An 11,875-nucleotide genomic window follows, 5' to 3' on the forward strand; every position below is an offset into this window, starting at 1 on the left:
CCCCAAGCACCCGCTGTCCCAGGACCAAGGGCTCCAGCCTCGGGCCAGGGGCAGCTCCGCGCCGCGCCGGCCTCACTGAAGGTGCTGCGGTCCTCCTCCCGCGTCCCCAGGCCGCATCGCTGGGTGCGGTGCCCGCGGGCGGGCAGGGCCCGCCTGGCCCCGGCGCGGGGTGGACGCAGGCCAGTCCTCCCAGGGTGTTAGCGGGCCTCGGTCCCCGGAGACGGCGCCCCTCTTCCGGGCCCCCCGCCTCCCGCTCTGAGGCCCTCAGGGCTCCGAGTCCCCAGGGGCCGGGGCTCGACAAGACCAAGAAGCCAGCCCGGTCCGGCCCGACCGGCAGGCGAGGCGGCTGAGCGCTCCTAGCCCGGCCCTCAGAGAGGGGCTCCGCGCCGGGACCCGGGCCCGTCGAGCCCCGGAGCTGGGCGGCTGTGAAAGCTCGTCCACAGCGCCCCCTGCCGGCTGGCGGCCCCGCAGCGCGGACGAGCTAGTCCGGGTGAGGGCAGCGGGGCCCACCGCGCCGGCAGAGGGCGCACTCGCCCGCCGGCCCCGCGCGCCCGCCCCGCCGCCAGGGGGCGCCTCCTCGGGGCGCCGGCCGGCCGCGCGCCAGTCTGAGGGGCCCGGGCTTTTCTTCCCGCGGAGGGGCTTCGCGCCCCGGGCCCCGACGGCGGAGACACGGGCGCCTCTGACCGCGGGCCGGAGCCGCACTGCCCGCCCCCCGCGGGCCCGACCGCGCCCTGAGAGGCCTGGGGAGACGCGCGCTCCCCCGGAGCCGCCCCGCTCGCCCCGGGCCGCGGCCTGTCCGCCAGCCCGCCCTCCGCCGCGTGGCTGAGGGCGTGAAGCCCTGGGAAGGGGCTCCGGGCCGCTTTGCCTCAGGTCTTCACACAGGCGCCACCGCGGGCCTGGCGGGAAGGTGCGTCACCGGGGGGTGGCGCCCGCCTGAGGCTCGCTTCGCAGCCGGCGGAGAGCGAGAGCCGCCTGAGGAGAGCGGGGTCGGAGGTTCGACGGCGGCAGAGAGGGTGGCAGCCGGGTGCGGCCGAGGGGGCCCTGCTGCAGTCCAGGGAGGGCAGTGCCCCAGAGAGCGGGGCCAGGCCGCCCGGCAGCTCAACGGACCTGCGGCTGGAGCCGGGAGGCGGGCGGGCCCGCGGTGTTGGGTCTGCAGAGTGCGCGGCCCCGCCGGCGGGGGGGCTTTGATCAGAGGAGAGCGGCGTCCTCCGCAGGACACGGCTGTGCTCCCCACAGGAGTGGTTTCCTGCGTTTCCATGAAGGGCCTGCACACGTTTTCCCTCTCCTCAAGTGACCAGCTGAGGAACCTCAGCGATGCGGTTTTAATTCTAAATACCCGTGTAACACACGGGTCCATTTCCTGGTGTGAGAGGAATGGCTGGCGTTTGGTTTGATAAGATGATGGGGCCCCTACAATGATATCTTCACTGCTGTGCCGTTCTCATTTAGAGGACTCCTGTCCGGTCACCTCCTGTCGTCCCTCCCCAGAGGACAGAGGACCGCACACAGAGTGTAGGTGGGTTGGGCTTGGAGTCTTGCCCTGGAAAACCTGCAGGGGTGATGGCTTCCTGCCGGTAGAGCTCAGGAAGACAGAGTCAGGGTCAGCCACCAGTGCCCCTGGCTTCCTGCATCTGTTTAGCCACAATATCCTAGCCATGTCATTTGAAAGTATCCTAAAATATTTAAAAATTAAATGCCTGGTGGTTCAGGTGGCTCAAGTCCAGGGTGCCCAGGTGAACTTGGAGCTCTGAAACCTGTCTCTGGTCCCAACCGTGGTGGTTTCTGAGGCTGCCAGCTCTACAGTGGATGTTCTGGTCAAGGGCTAATGGGAGAGTGGGTGGAAATTCAAGTGAGTGCTCTGAAACTTCACGTGTACAAAGCTCAGATGCATAACTCATTGGCCGTCAGTGCCCTGAACAAAACAACGTGCCCAGGGAGTCCTGCTCTGCCGAAGGTGGGCACGTCAACTGCCTGGTCTGCCGAAGGTGGTCACTGTGAAGCTGCCTGGCCCTGAACTCAACACCATCATCTGCCTTTGCCTCTATGGCCTGCACCCCACCTGCTGGGAGAGTCAGCCCCTTAAAAAGCTCTTTCCATCCTCCACTGACCCAGGAGTTATAAATACATTTGAAACAGTAACATCCTCGGTGTTACTTGTGGGATCACACACCCCCACACCTTGACAGGATGCTTCTTTACATCACACCAATTAAAATGAGTCCTTTTACATGGTATTTGGATTTCTATTATCTACTTCCAAGTTTAGATTTTTATTTCTGACTTTTCCATCTCCTTTTTTCTCTCTCTCCTGTCAACCTCAAAAATAAAAGGCAGTTATTTTTACCAGCAAAATGGGTTTATTCAGGAATAGCAGAGAATTGCGACTTGGGACAGGCAAGCTGCGGTGAGTCACAGGCACGTCAGGAGAGCCGAGAGGGACGTGCTTTCACTGGGCTTCGGAGGAGGAGAACTGCCGATGTGAAAAATGTCCTGCCTGTACCAGAGACACAACAGCCACACCCCGTCTTCCCTCTTCCTGCTGGTGATGCAAACGGGGCGTGAAAGGTCCCCTTCCTGGCCTTACTCCAGGTAAGATGAGGTTGCTTGGTTTATTCTCACACACCCCACTCATACCAGCTTCAGGAATTTAAAATACTCCTACGATCGGAGCGGAAGGCCCAGGGTCACCTCTAGTGTCTAAGCCCTCTGAAGAATCCTGACAGGCCTGCATTCTCTTCCCCATGCTCCCCTACTTCAGCGCAATTACAAGTCAGCCTGGGCAATGGAGGGGCCAGAGAAGGTGGACAGGCTTTGTGGGCACGAGATTGTCCTGATGGAGGGGCAAAGAATCAAGGTGCCAGGGAGACAGCAGAGCCAACCCTGGAGCAGTCATTCTTGACCCAGTGCCAAGGCTGTGCAGGTGGTTCCTGAGCTGCTTACAAAAGCAGGCTTTGCATAGGACCGTTGGTTCCTTCACTTATTTGGCTGCACTGGCTCTAATTTGTGGCATGCAAACTCTTAGTTGCAGCACGTGGGATATAGTTCCCTGTTCATCATTTATGCGCTAAGTTGTGTCTGATCCTTTGTAACCCCATGGACTGCAGCGTGCCAAGCTTCCGTGTCCTTCACTGTCTCCTGGAGCTTGCTCAAACTCGTGTTCATTGTCAATGATGCCATCAAACCAGCTTGTCCTCTGTCGTCCCCTTCTCCTCTTGCCCTCTATCTTTCCCAGCTTCAGGGTCTTTTCCATTGAGTTGGCTCTTTGCATCAGGTGGCCAAAGTGTTGGAGCTTCAGCGTCAGTCCTTCTAATGAATATTCAGGGTTGATTTCCTTTAGGATTGACTGGTTTGATATCCTTGCAGTCCAAGGGATCAAGTCTTCTCCAGCACCACGGTTCAAAAGCACCAATTCTTTGGCATTCAGCCTTCTTTATGGTCCAGCTGTCACATCCATACATGACTACAGGAAAAACCATGGCTTTGAGTAGACAGACCTTTGTCAGCAAAGTAATGTCTCTGCTTTTTAATATGCTGTCTAGGTTGGTCATAACTTTCTTTCCAAGGAGCAAGCGTCCTTTGATTTCATGGCTGCAGTCACCCTTTGCAGTGATTTTTGAACCCAAGAAAATAAAATCTGTCACTAGCTCCCTGACCAGGGATCAAACCTGAGCCCTCTGCACTGGGAGTGCAGAATCTTAGCCAAGGGACCACCAGGGAAGTCCTGTTGCTTTCTTTTAAAAACCTTTCTGTTATGAAAATATAGCACATGTTCAGAAAAGTGCACAAAAAATGTACAGCTTAACTTATGACATAACCACTATGCAGATTTTTAAAAAGTAGAACATTCCCAGCCTTGCTGAAGCCCTCCTGACCTTGCCCTTCCAGACCACGGCCCCTGCCTTTGTCATAAGTCAAGTATCCATACATATGGGGCTGTTTCTGAGAGATTTTGTTCTACCCTTGTGACAAACTACGCTGTCTCTCAAAAAGAGAAATCCTCCCATCGGGTTTTTCTCCATGACTGTCTTGGCTATTCTTAGTCCTCTGTATTTACATACAACTTTTAGAATCACTTGTTGAATTTCATACACATACAAAACCTATTGGGTTTTTTGATAGGGCTTTTATTAAATTTACATACATCAGTTTCAGAAAAAGTTGACTTTGTTACAATTCTTCTTGTTCAGTTGCTCAGTAGTGTCTGAGACCCCACAGACTGCAGCACAGCGGGCCTCCCTATCCTTCACTATCTCCCAGAGTTTGCTCAAACTCACATCCGTTGAGTTGGTGATGACATCCAACCATCTCATCCTCTGTCGTCCCCTTCTCCCACCTTCAATCTTTCCGAGCATCAGGGTCTTTTCCAATGAATGGACTCCACATCAGGTGGCTGAAGTGTTGGAGCTACAGCATCAGTCCTTCCAATGAATTTTCAGGGTTGACTTCTTTTAGGATTGACTGGTTTGATATCCTTGCAGTCCAAGGGACACTCAAGTCTTCTCCAGCACCGCAGTTCAAAGGCGTCAATTCTTTGGCGCTCAGCCTTCTTTATGGTACAACTCTCACATTGTTACAGTTAGGAGTTGACAAACTTTTTTCTTTAAGGACTAGATAAATAGGCTTTGTGGGCTGAGGCAAAACAGAATTTTATGTAGATATTTACATGCCCATTTACAAAGGCAAAAGCCATTCTTAACTCGAAGGCTCCTGAATCACAATAAATCAGACGCTACTAGGAATGGATCTGGCCCGCGGGCTGTGGTTTTCTGGCCCCTTGAATTCACTTGTTTGTTGTGTATTGTGGGCTCACAGACTTACTGTCAATTTCCAGTTTGCTAGTTTTCTCTCCAGCTATATCTAATTTTCTATTACAACCTTCCAGTGAATTCTTACTTTTGGTTTTAGATTTCTTTTTTAAGATTCTAGAATTCACTCCCCCCCTCCCATGTCTGGTATCTCCTTTAGAGTAAGCAGTTATTTTACAGTCTTGGTCTGAAAGCTCCTATATCCCCAGCTTAAGGGGCCTGTCCCATAGTCTTTGTTTTATTGGTGTTATTTTGTCTTATACACTTGGTTACATTTTATTGCATTCAGGATGCAACAAATTAGTAATTAGCAAAATTGCTTGTAGAAAGAACTGGAAAGTTTAAGCTGATGACATTTTCCTCTAGAGGGTTTTGTTGGCTCGTGCCAGAGCTGGGGGGCAGCCAACACTTGGGATCACTGGAGTCCTATGTTAAGGACGAGAATTCAAGGCTGAGCTGCAACCCCTCAGAGCCTTCTGCTCCCCACTCTGCCTCACCTGCTCCTGGGCCAGAGGACTGAGGGCCTCACCCCACAGCGAGGGGTGCTCACCAGGGGCACAGCCGTTGGCAGGCCCTACTCCCGACTATGCGAGGCGTCAGAGCTGCCCGTCAGCCTCCTTGAAGACGGGAAACACCCCCAGGAGGGGAGCGCCCACCACACTGAGCTCACCGCCCAGGGCCTCTGTCTTCTCAATGATCCTGGTCCAGTAATCCTCCCAAGTCCTGCGAGCATGCTGCTGCCAATACTGTGTGCAGCCTTCTGAACTGACCTCACTCGGGTGGTGAGGCTTCCGGTCCCCGGGCAGAAGTGCTTGTCACAGCCGCAGGGTGGAGTTACTCAAGGAGCCTCATGCAGTGGGGTACCGGCAGTAGATGTCAGTACACGTACGATTCTGGGGCAACACAGGAAGGCCTTGGAAAAGCCCACTGCTCCAGCGCAGGAGCTGCAGTCGATAATCACACTCCGTCCTGGGCTCCCTGAGTCATGGCACCCACGGCAGGTGTGTGTGGTGGATGACGACCCGTTTCACGGCAGACACCCGGGACCTGTCGTGTGTGTGTGTAAGTGAGTGTGTGTGGTGGGGGATGACCCCCGTTTCACGGCAGACACCCAGGGGCTGGTTATTCAGCCGACAGACCCCAGGATAATCCTGAGGCGCAGGTTTCAGCCCTCCTCTCTGTCTCAACTTCTATATTCGGTCCAAGGATGTGTAGGAATCTAATTGCCACTGCTTAAATGCATTTATTTCTTTCAAATCAAACTGAAAAGGCAGAGAAACAACTATATTTTTGGCTACTGGAGGAACAATGTTTGGCAATCCTCAAAAAAAGAAACACAAATGACAAGTATGTAAAATACTCATTAGAAATAAGCACAAATTAAAACGACACGATTTTTCCTCCCATTACAGTAGCAACACGTTCATTTAAGATAATAAATACCCAGTGTCAGGAACTGCCAGGCAGGAGGCTGAAGGGGCTCCGCTGCTCTGAGGCGCCGCATCAGGAAGCGGAGCCCAGGGACACACCCCCCGCGAGTCCACGGCTCACGAGGAAATGATACGAAAGCGTGGACAGAGTCAACTGACATCACATGATTTACGAGAAACTGGAGGCAGTCTAACGGGATTGTTTACACAAATCACAGCACAGAAGTACAAACGACTACTCAACATGATGGCAGGCAGAGGTGGGCATTTACTGACACGGGAAGCCCGTATTTTGTTCAATGGAAAAAGTAAGTTACGTGAGTACAATATGACCTCATATTTGTTTTTAAAACTCCTACATGAGTACACACAGAAAACCACTGAGAGGAACGTACACCACATCACCGTCGGCAGTCTCTGGATGCTGCAAGTATGAGTGATTAAAAACAACTTTATACACTCGTCCATATTTATCTCCAATGAATGTATACTGTTTCTGTGATTAAGGAAAGGAAAGGAAAAGTCTAGTTTAAAAAACACTGCCCAGGTTTTGGCTCATAATTTCAGAGGCAGCTACGTGGTTTGTCCCTTCTGACCTGAGGGGATATGCTCAGTTTTTCTGCAAAATGCCACAATCACGGGCGTCTGACTGCCCACCTGCAAAACGGTTTTCTTCCAGAGCCTGTGGGGCTACGTCCGAGGACTGAAGCCACCTGCCCAGGGGAGAGGTTGGTTGCAAAACTGTGTCCAAGGCCTGTCCTTTAGTGGGGGACCCTTAAATTCTGGGGGGAGGAGGGAGAAAGCAGCTGGAAAACGGGGAAAGGAATGTCTGTAAGGTCTCCATTGAGTCCTTGTTCCCGTTCTAGTCTCCTGAGCCTCGGAGGCAGGGAAGGCGGGAGGATGCCTGGAACCTGGCCTCACAGACTCCTGAGACGATGAGGCATCTCAGAGAGAAATGGCAGAACCGAGAATGGTGCTGAACGTCGACTGTCAGAGCAGCCCCACAGCTACGATGAGAGGCGCTGGACAGAGGCCTGCACCCTGCAGAGGCCTGCCAAGCCGGCTCCGTGCGGACCATGTCTTCTCTCCGAGGTGCCAAGGAAGGGCTGCGAGTCCAGAAAAGACACACACAGAAAGCCGTGTGTGATATGGCAAAGACCACCCCCCACCCCCCACACTCTCCACTTGTCCCAGGAGATGCCGGCTGCACAGCCAGGGCCGGGTTCTCCTTGGGGTGGCTGGCATACAGGATCGAACACCTGACTTTCAGCTTACTGACAGCAGTGAGGAGCTGACCCAGAGAGAAACCACAACAGAATGTGAAGGGAAGGGGGCCAGGTCCACCTGCACGATAAAGTCTCCATCAGCCCCGAGGAGAGGCCCCCAAGGCTGTCTCAGACGTGTGTCCAAAGTAAGGTATTTCTGAGGGGTGGTTTAAATACTGCAGCCTGGAAATGCTTTACTCTTAGAGAATAAATTACTGTAGACAAAGTCAGCCACACAATAAGTCGCTCTTAGGTGCTTGCACGCTTTCCTGAAGGAGACCAAAAGGCAGGTTTCAGCCCCAGCACCATGGTGAGCGCCCTGGGTCACGTGTCCTCAGGGCTCACCACGGCTAACTGCTGAGTGGAGACAGGGAGCCCGGCGCGGGAGGGAGGCTGGGAGGGGAGATCTGCGGGAGCACCGTCTCCCAGAGCCGGAGAGCGGGGGTAGGAGAGGCTGTGACGCTCGGGGACCTAAGCGAGCGCCCGTGCGGAGACCACAAGGAGGCGCCTGGGGTAGACGGGCGGGTGGCACTCACGATGGATGTCAGTGCCGAGCAGGCGACAGGGGTCCCCGGGGAAAGCTCTAATAGTAGGGGTGGAGCCCCGTCCCACCGTCACTCATGGGAAACCCGGTCCAGAGCCACATAGAAACTGTCCTTGTCATCCAGGCAGTGCCAGCCGATGGGGCCCACCTCGCAGTCTGCACAGACCAGGAACTTGATGTTGCCCACGTCCTTGGTGAAGCCCACGTTCTCGAAAGTGAACATGTCCTCCACCAGCCAGTGCTCCTGCAGGAGGTCGCCCTCTGGACCGCCGCCGCTGGCCAGCGCCGGCTTCTTCCTCATGGAAGGGAGGAAGAGCTGCAGGGGGAGAACACAGACCGGATCCCGGCTTACTCCCCGTGGCCCAGAGCTCCCCACCCAGGGGAGCATACACCCACCGCCCAGTCCGTGGGGAGAGTGCTCCCTGGGTGCCGGGGGAGCCAGGGCCTCCCCAGGTCCACAGGGCCCGCCTTCCTCTGCTCCCACCCCCGCCTGGGCCCAATGCACCAACCAGCCTTCCTGCCAGTTCCTAACTAAGGGCACAGGTCTGCTCTGCCCTGAGACCCTGCAAGGCCAGGGCTCCCTAACACTCAGCTCACACGCGACCTCCTCAGGTCTCCTCCAACCAGACGACCTGGACTAGCTCCCCACGTCTGTATTTTTCAAAGCGGCTTGACTGAGGCGTAACTGACACACACACATATAACTCAATCTGACACGTTCTGGTACAAACACACTGCTCACCGACGAGCCTTTACCACATCAAGATAACAAGTATTCATCACCCCCCATTTCCTCAGGCTGCTCCTATCTTATCGTTCTCTGAAACCATCTTCTCTCTTTATTGGCTCAGTTGTTCATCAGGGTCTCCCTCCACCGGGTCAATTTTCCTGTTCACGAGCACATGCCCAGTGCCTGCAACAGCCCGTCATTCAGAGCAGAGCTCACACATTTACTAACAGAGTAAGCACTGGATACCTGGCTTCACTCTGTTCCATCACTGTTAGGAATATGCTGGATTTATAAAAGGAACAGGAAGAGGAAAAATCTACTAGGATTTGGACTATTATCTCCAGGATCTCTGCACCTCCCACCCAGGAGGAGAGAGCCTGTGGTGTACACATGCACACATATGCACATGCAAGCCCTTTGATTTCTTCCATGTGGTGACCCTGGCTAGCGCCCTGATCCTGGACAGGCTCCTGAGCTGCACTGAACTCTGAGATTCTGCTGATGTCTCAGGGAAACCTCTTGTGCTTTCTTCATTAACTATCCAGTACCCTTTTAAATATAAAATATCCTTTATCTTTGTAAAAATACATTCGCATTACAGAAAACTTGGCAAGCATGCTACTGTGTGCGTGTGTGCGCATGTGCGCGTGCGCTAAGTTGCTTCAGTCGTGTCCAACTCTTTGCGACCCCTGGACTGTAGCCCTCCAGGCTCCTCTGTCCGTGGGATTCTCCAGGCAAGAATACTGGAGTGAATTGCCATGCCCTCCTCTAAGGGATCTTCCCGACCTAGGGCTTGAACCCCAGTCTCTTACGTCACCTGCATTGGCAGGCAGAGTCTTCACCACTAGCCCCACCTGGGAAGCCCATGCTCTCTTGTAGTTGAGGATAAAAACTGTCACAAAACAGAATGCACTTCTGTTCAGTTCAGTCACTCAGTCGTGTCGGGCTCTGCAACCCCCCAGACTGTAGCACGCCAGGCTGCCCTGTCCATCACCAACTCCCCGAGCTTATTCAAATTCATGTCCATAGAGCTGGTGATGCCATCCAACCATCTGTTAACCTTTTTTGTAATAGTCCCTTCAGTAAGTACTTGTGGTGCTCTTAAAGCATGTCCATACGTTCTCTGACAGTCCTCCCAAGCTTTGGACACCTTGCCTCCCGCCTTGAGCCTGGCGGGCTGAGGGGAGGGGGACAGGCGAGGGGAGGGAAGGCCCGGCCACTTTTGCGGGTTTCTCTTGGAGCCCGAGTGGGAACTCTGGCTCCCCTGAGGCTGCTGGCAGAAACGGAGGAGCGGCTCACGGCAGCCTGTTGGAGACGCTGGGATCCTCCCGGGCCACAGGTGGACACAGGCGTGAGCAGGCTTCTGAGACGGCCCCTCTGACGGCCGTCCCGTGAAAGACCCCCAGTGGAAGAGTCAAGCTGTAGCTGGGCCCGGCCAATCCCTAAATTCGTGAGCTAAATGGTTTCACGTCACAGTCTGGGGCAATTTTGTTATGCAGGAATAACCAGGGCAAGGCCGCCTAGACAGCGGCAGCATGTTCCACTTTGATTCCTGATCTCTTACTGTGGTAAACTACACATAACATAAAATTGTCTGGTGCCATTAAGGACATTCAGATTACAGCGCCGCCATCACCACTATCCACCTACCCTTTCATAACCACCCTCCCCCTCCTACCTCCTGGCAATCACTCACTGGTTTTTCCATTTCTAAAATTCAAAAATGTCACACAAACGGAATGATACAGTAGTCATCTTTTGGGACGGGCTTTCTTCACTCAGCAGAGCTCCCTGGAGAGTCACCTACGTTGTGGTACCCACGGTGCAGCTGTCCTGCACCTCCTAGGTCACCCCTGGGAGGCCCTGGGCTGTTTCTGGGTCTCGCCTCTCAGGAACCAAGGCGTGGTGAACTCTGGTGCCAACATGTTCTCATACCCCCGGGACGGAGGTCGGGAGAACGTCTATTGGGCCCTGTGAGGTGCCCGCTTAGCTGGAGAACAGCCCACTGCCACCCGCACGGGCTCTCCCCTTCTCTCCCACCAGCCCACCTCCTCTGGCTCTCCTGCCCCGACCGCCCGTCCCCCCCAAAAATGTAAGGAAGCAGCCCCTAACTTACTACCCTGTGCAGTCTCCAGCTCTTCACTGAGTGTTTCCTTTCTCTGTGACTGTAATTTCCTCTCTGAAACCTCTGAGTTTTACCAAAGCACGGAGAACATTTTATAGAGAAACTGTTCATAGGACTTAAGAACACGGACCGTGGGGCTTAGTCGCGAGGGCCGAGAGCCCCACTCCCTCACTTAAACCCCACGGTCTGTGTCCACCCTCCACCGCTCTCTGGGCAGCACGCAGGGCATAGGGTCGGAGCAGCGGGCGACCCACACTCCTGGTGATTCACGATATGGGCGGGGCTCACCGACCCGGAGCCAGCTATTCGCGGGTTCTGGCCGTGCCCTCAGGACGTCCCCCGCCTGCCGTCCCTTTCTCCGGCGCCCACTCCCGGATCCCCGCGTCCACTTCCCCCGGGTCCCCGCGTCCACGTCCACTTCCCCCGGGTCCCCGCGTCCACGTCCAATTCCCCCGGTCCCCGCGTCCACGTCCACTTCCCCCGGGTCCCCGCGTCCACTTCCCCCGGGTCCCCGCGTCCACGTCCACTTCCCCCGGGTCCCCGCCCCCTCCCCTGGGTCCCCGCGAAGCGTGGCGGCGCGCGGGGAAGCAGGCAGGAGGTCGCGACGGCAGGACCAGGAGCACCGACATCTGGGCCTGAGGAACTATGGCCCAGGCCCCCGCGGAGCTCGGTCTGCGCGGCCCGGCGTGGGGGCCCCGCGGTGTGCGCGGCCCCGGCGGGACGGGACGGGGTCGAGGCCCGGCCCCCGCGCCCTCACCTGCCGGCGGGAAAAGAGCGCCGTGCCCGGCTGCAGCACGCGAGAGCCGCAGCGCCGGCACAGCACCGCCTTCCGGTTCCGGCCCTCCGCGGACACCAGCTCGCTCGGCGTTGCCGGGGCCTCCATGGCCGCCACCCCGGCGCTCGGCGGCAACGCGCAGCTCGGAGCCGGCTCTTCGCACCGCGCAGGCGCGGTCGGCGGCGCTCGCTCGGCGCAGGC

The 11,875-nt window shown here is 55.9% G+C and overlaps 1 protein-coding gene and 1 long non-coding RNA gene across 3 annotated transcripts; one reads left to right on the plus strand and one right to left on the minus strand.

The window, feature by feature from the left end:
* The first annotated feature begins 513 nt into the window (after positions 1-513).
* LOC145505439 (uncharacterized) lies at positions 514-6,140 on the plus strand. The gene is made up of 2 exons (XR_014053043.1): positions 514-907; positions 2,331-6,140. It is a non-coding gene; the product is annotated as an uncharacterized LOC145505439 (long non-coding RNA).
* On the minus strand, positions 6,029-11,801 carry RABIF (RAB interacting factor). Of its 2 annotated transcripts, none has more exons than XM_081487491.1 (3): positions 11,657-11,801; positions 8,037-8,360; positions 6,029-7,341 (listed from the first exon to the last, which is right to left on the minus strand). In XM_081487491.1, the coding sequence occupies exons 1-2, from the start codon at positions 11,780-11,782 to the stop codon at positions 8,115-8,117; spliced, it is 372 nt and encodes a 123-aa protein (XP_081343617.1). In that variant the 5' UTR covers positions 11,783-11,801; the 3' UTR covers positions 6,029-7,341; positions 8,037-8,114. The 2 variants fall into 2 exon arrangements, with proteins under 2 accessions (XP_081343617.1, XP_081343616.1); XM_081487490.1 differs by having other exon boundaries at positions 6,029-7,769.
* Between the last annotated feature and the right edge of the window lie 74 nt (positions 11,802-11,875).

The sequence above is a fragment of the Giraffa tippelskirchi genome, chromosome 5, assembly GCF_054371585.1.
Source record: "Giraffa tippelskirchi isolate mGirTip1 chromosome 5, T2T-mGirTip1v1.2.pri, whole genome shotgun sequence".
NCBI lineage: Eukaryota > Metazoa > Chordata > Mammalia > Artiodactyla > Giraffidae > Giraffa > Giraffa tippelskirchi.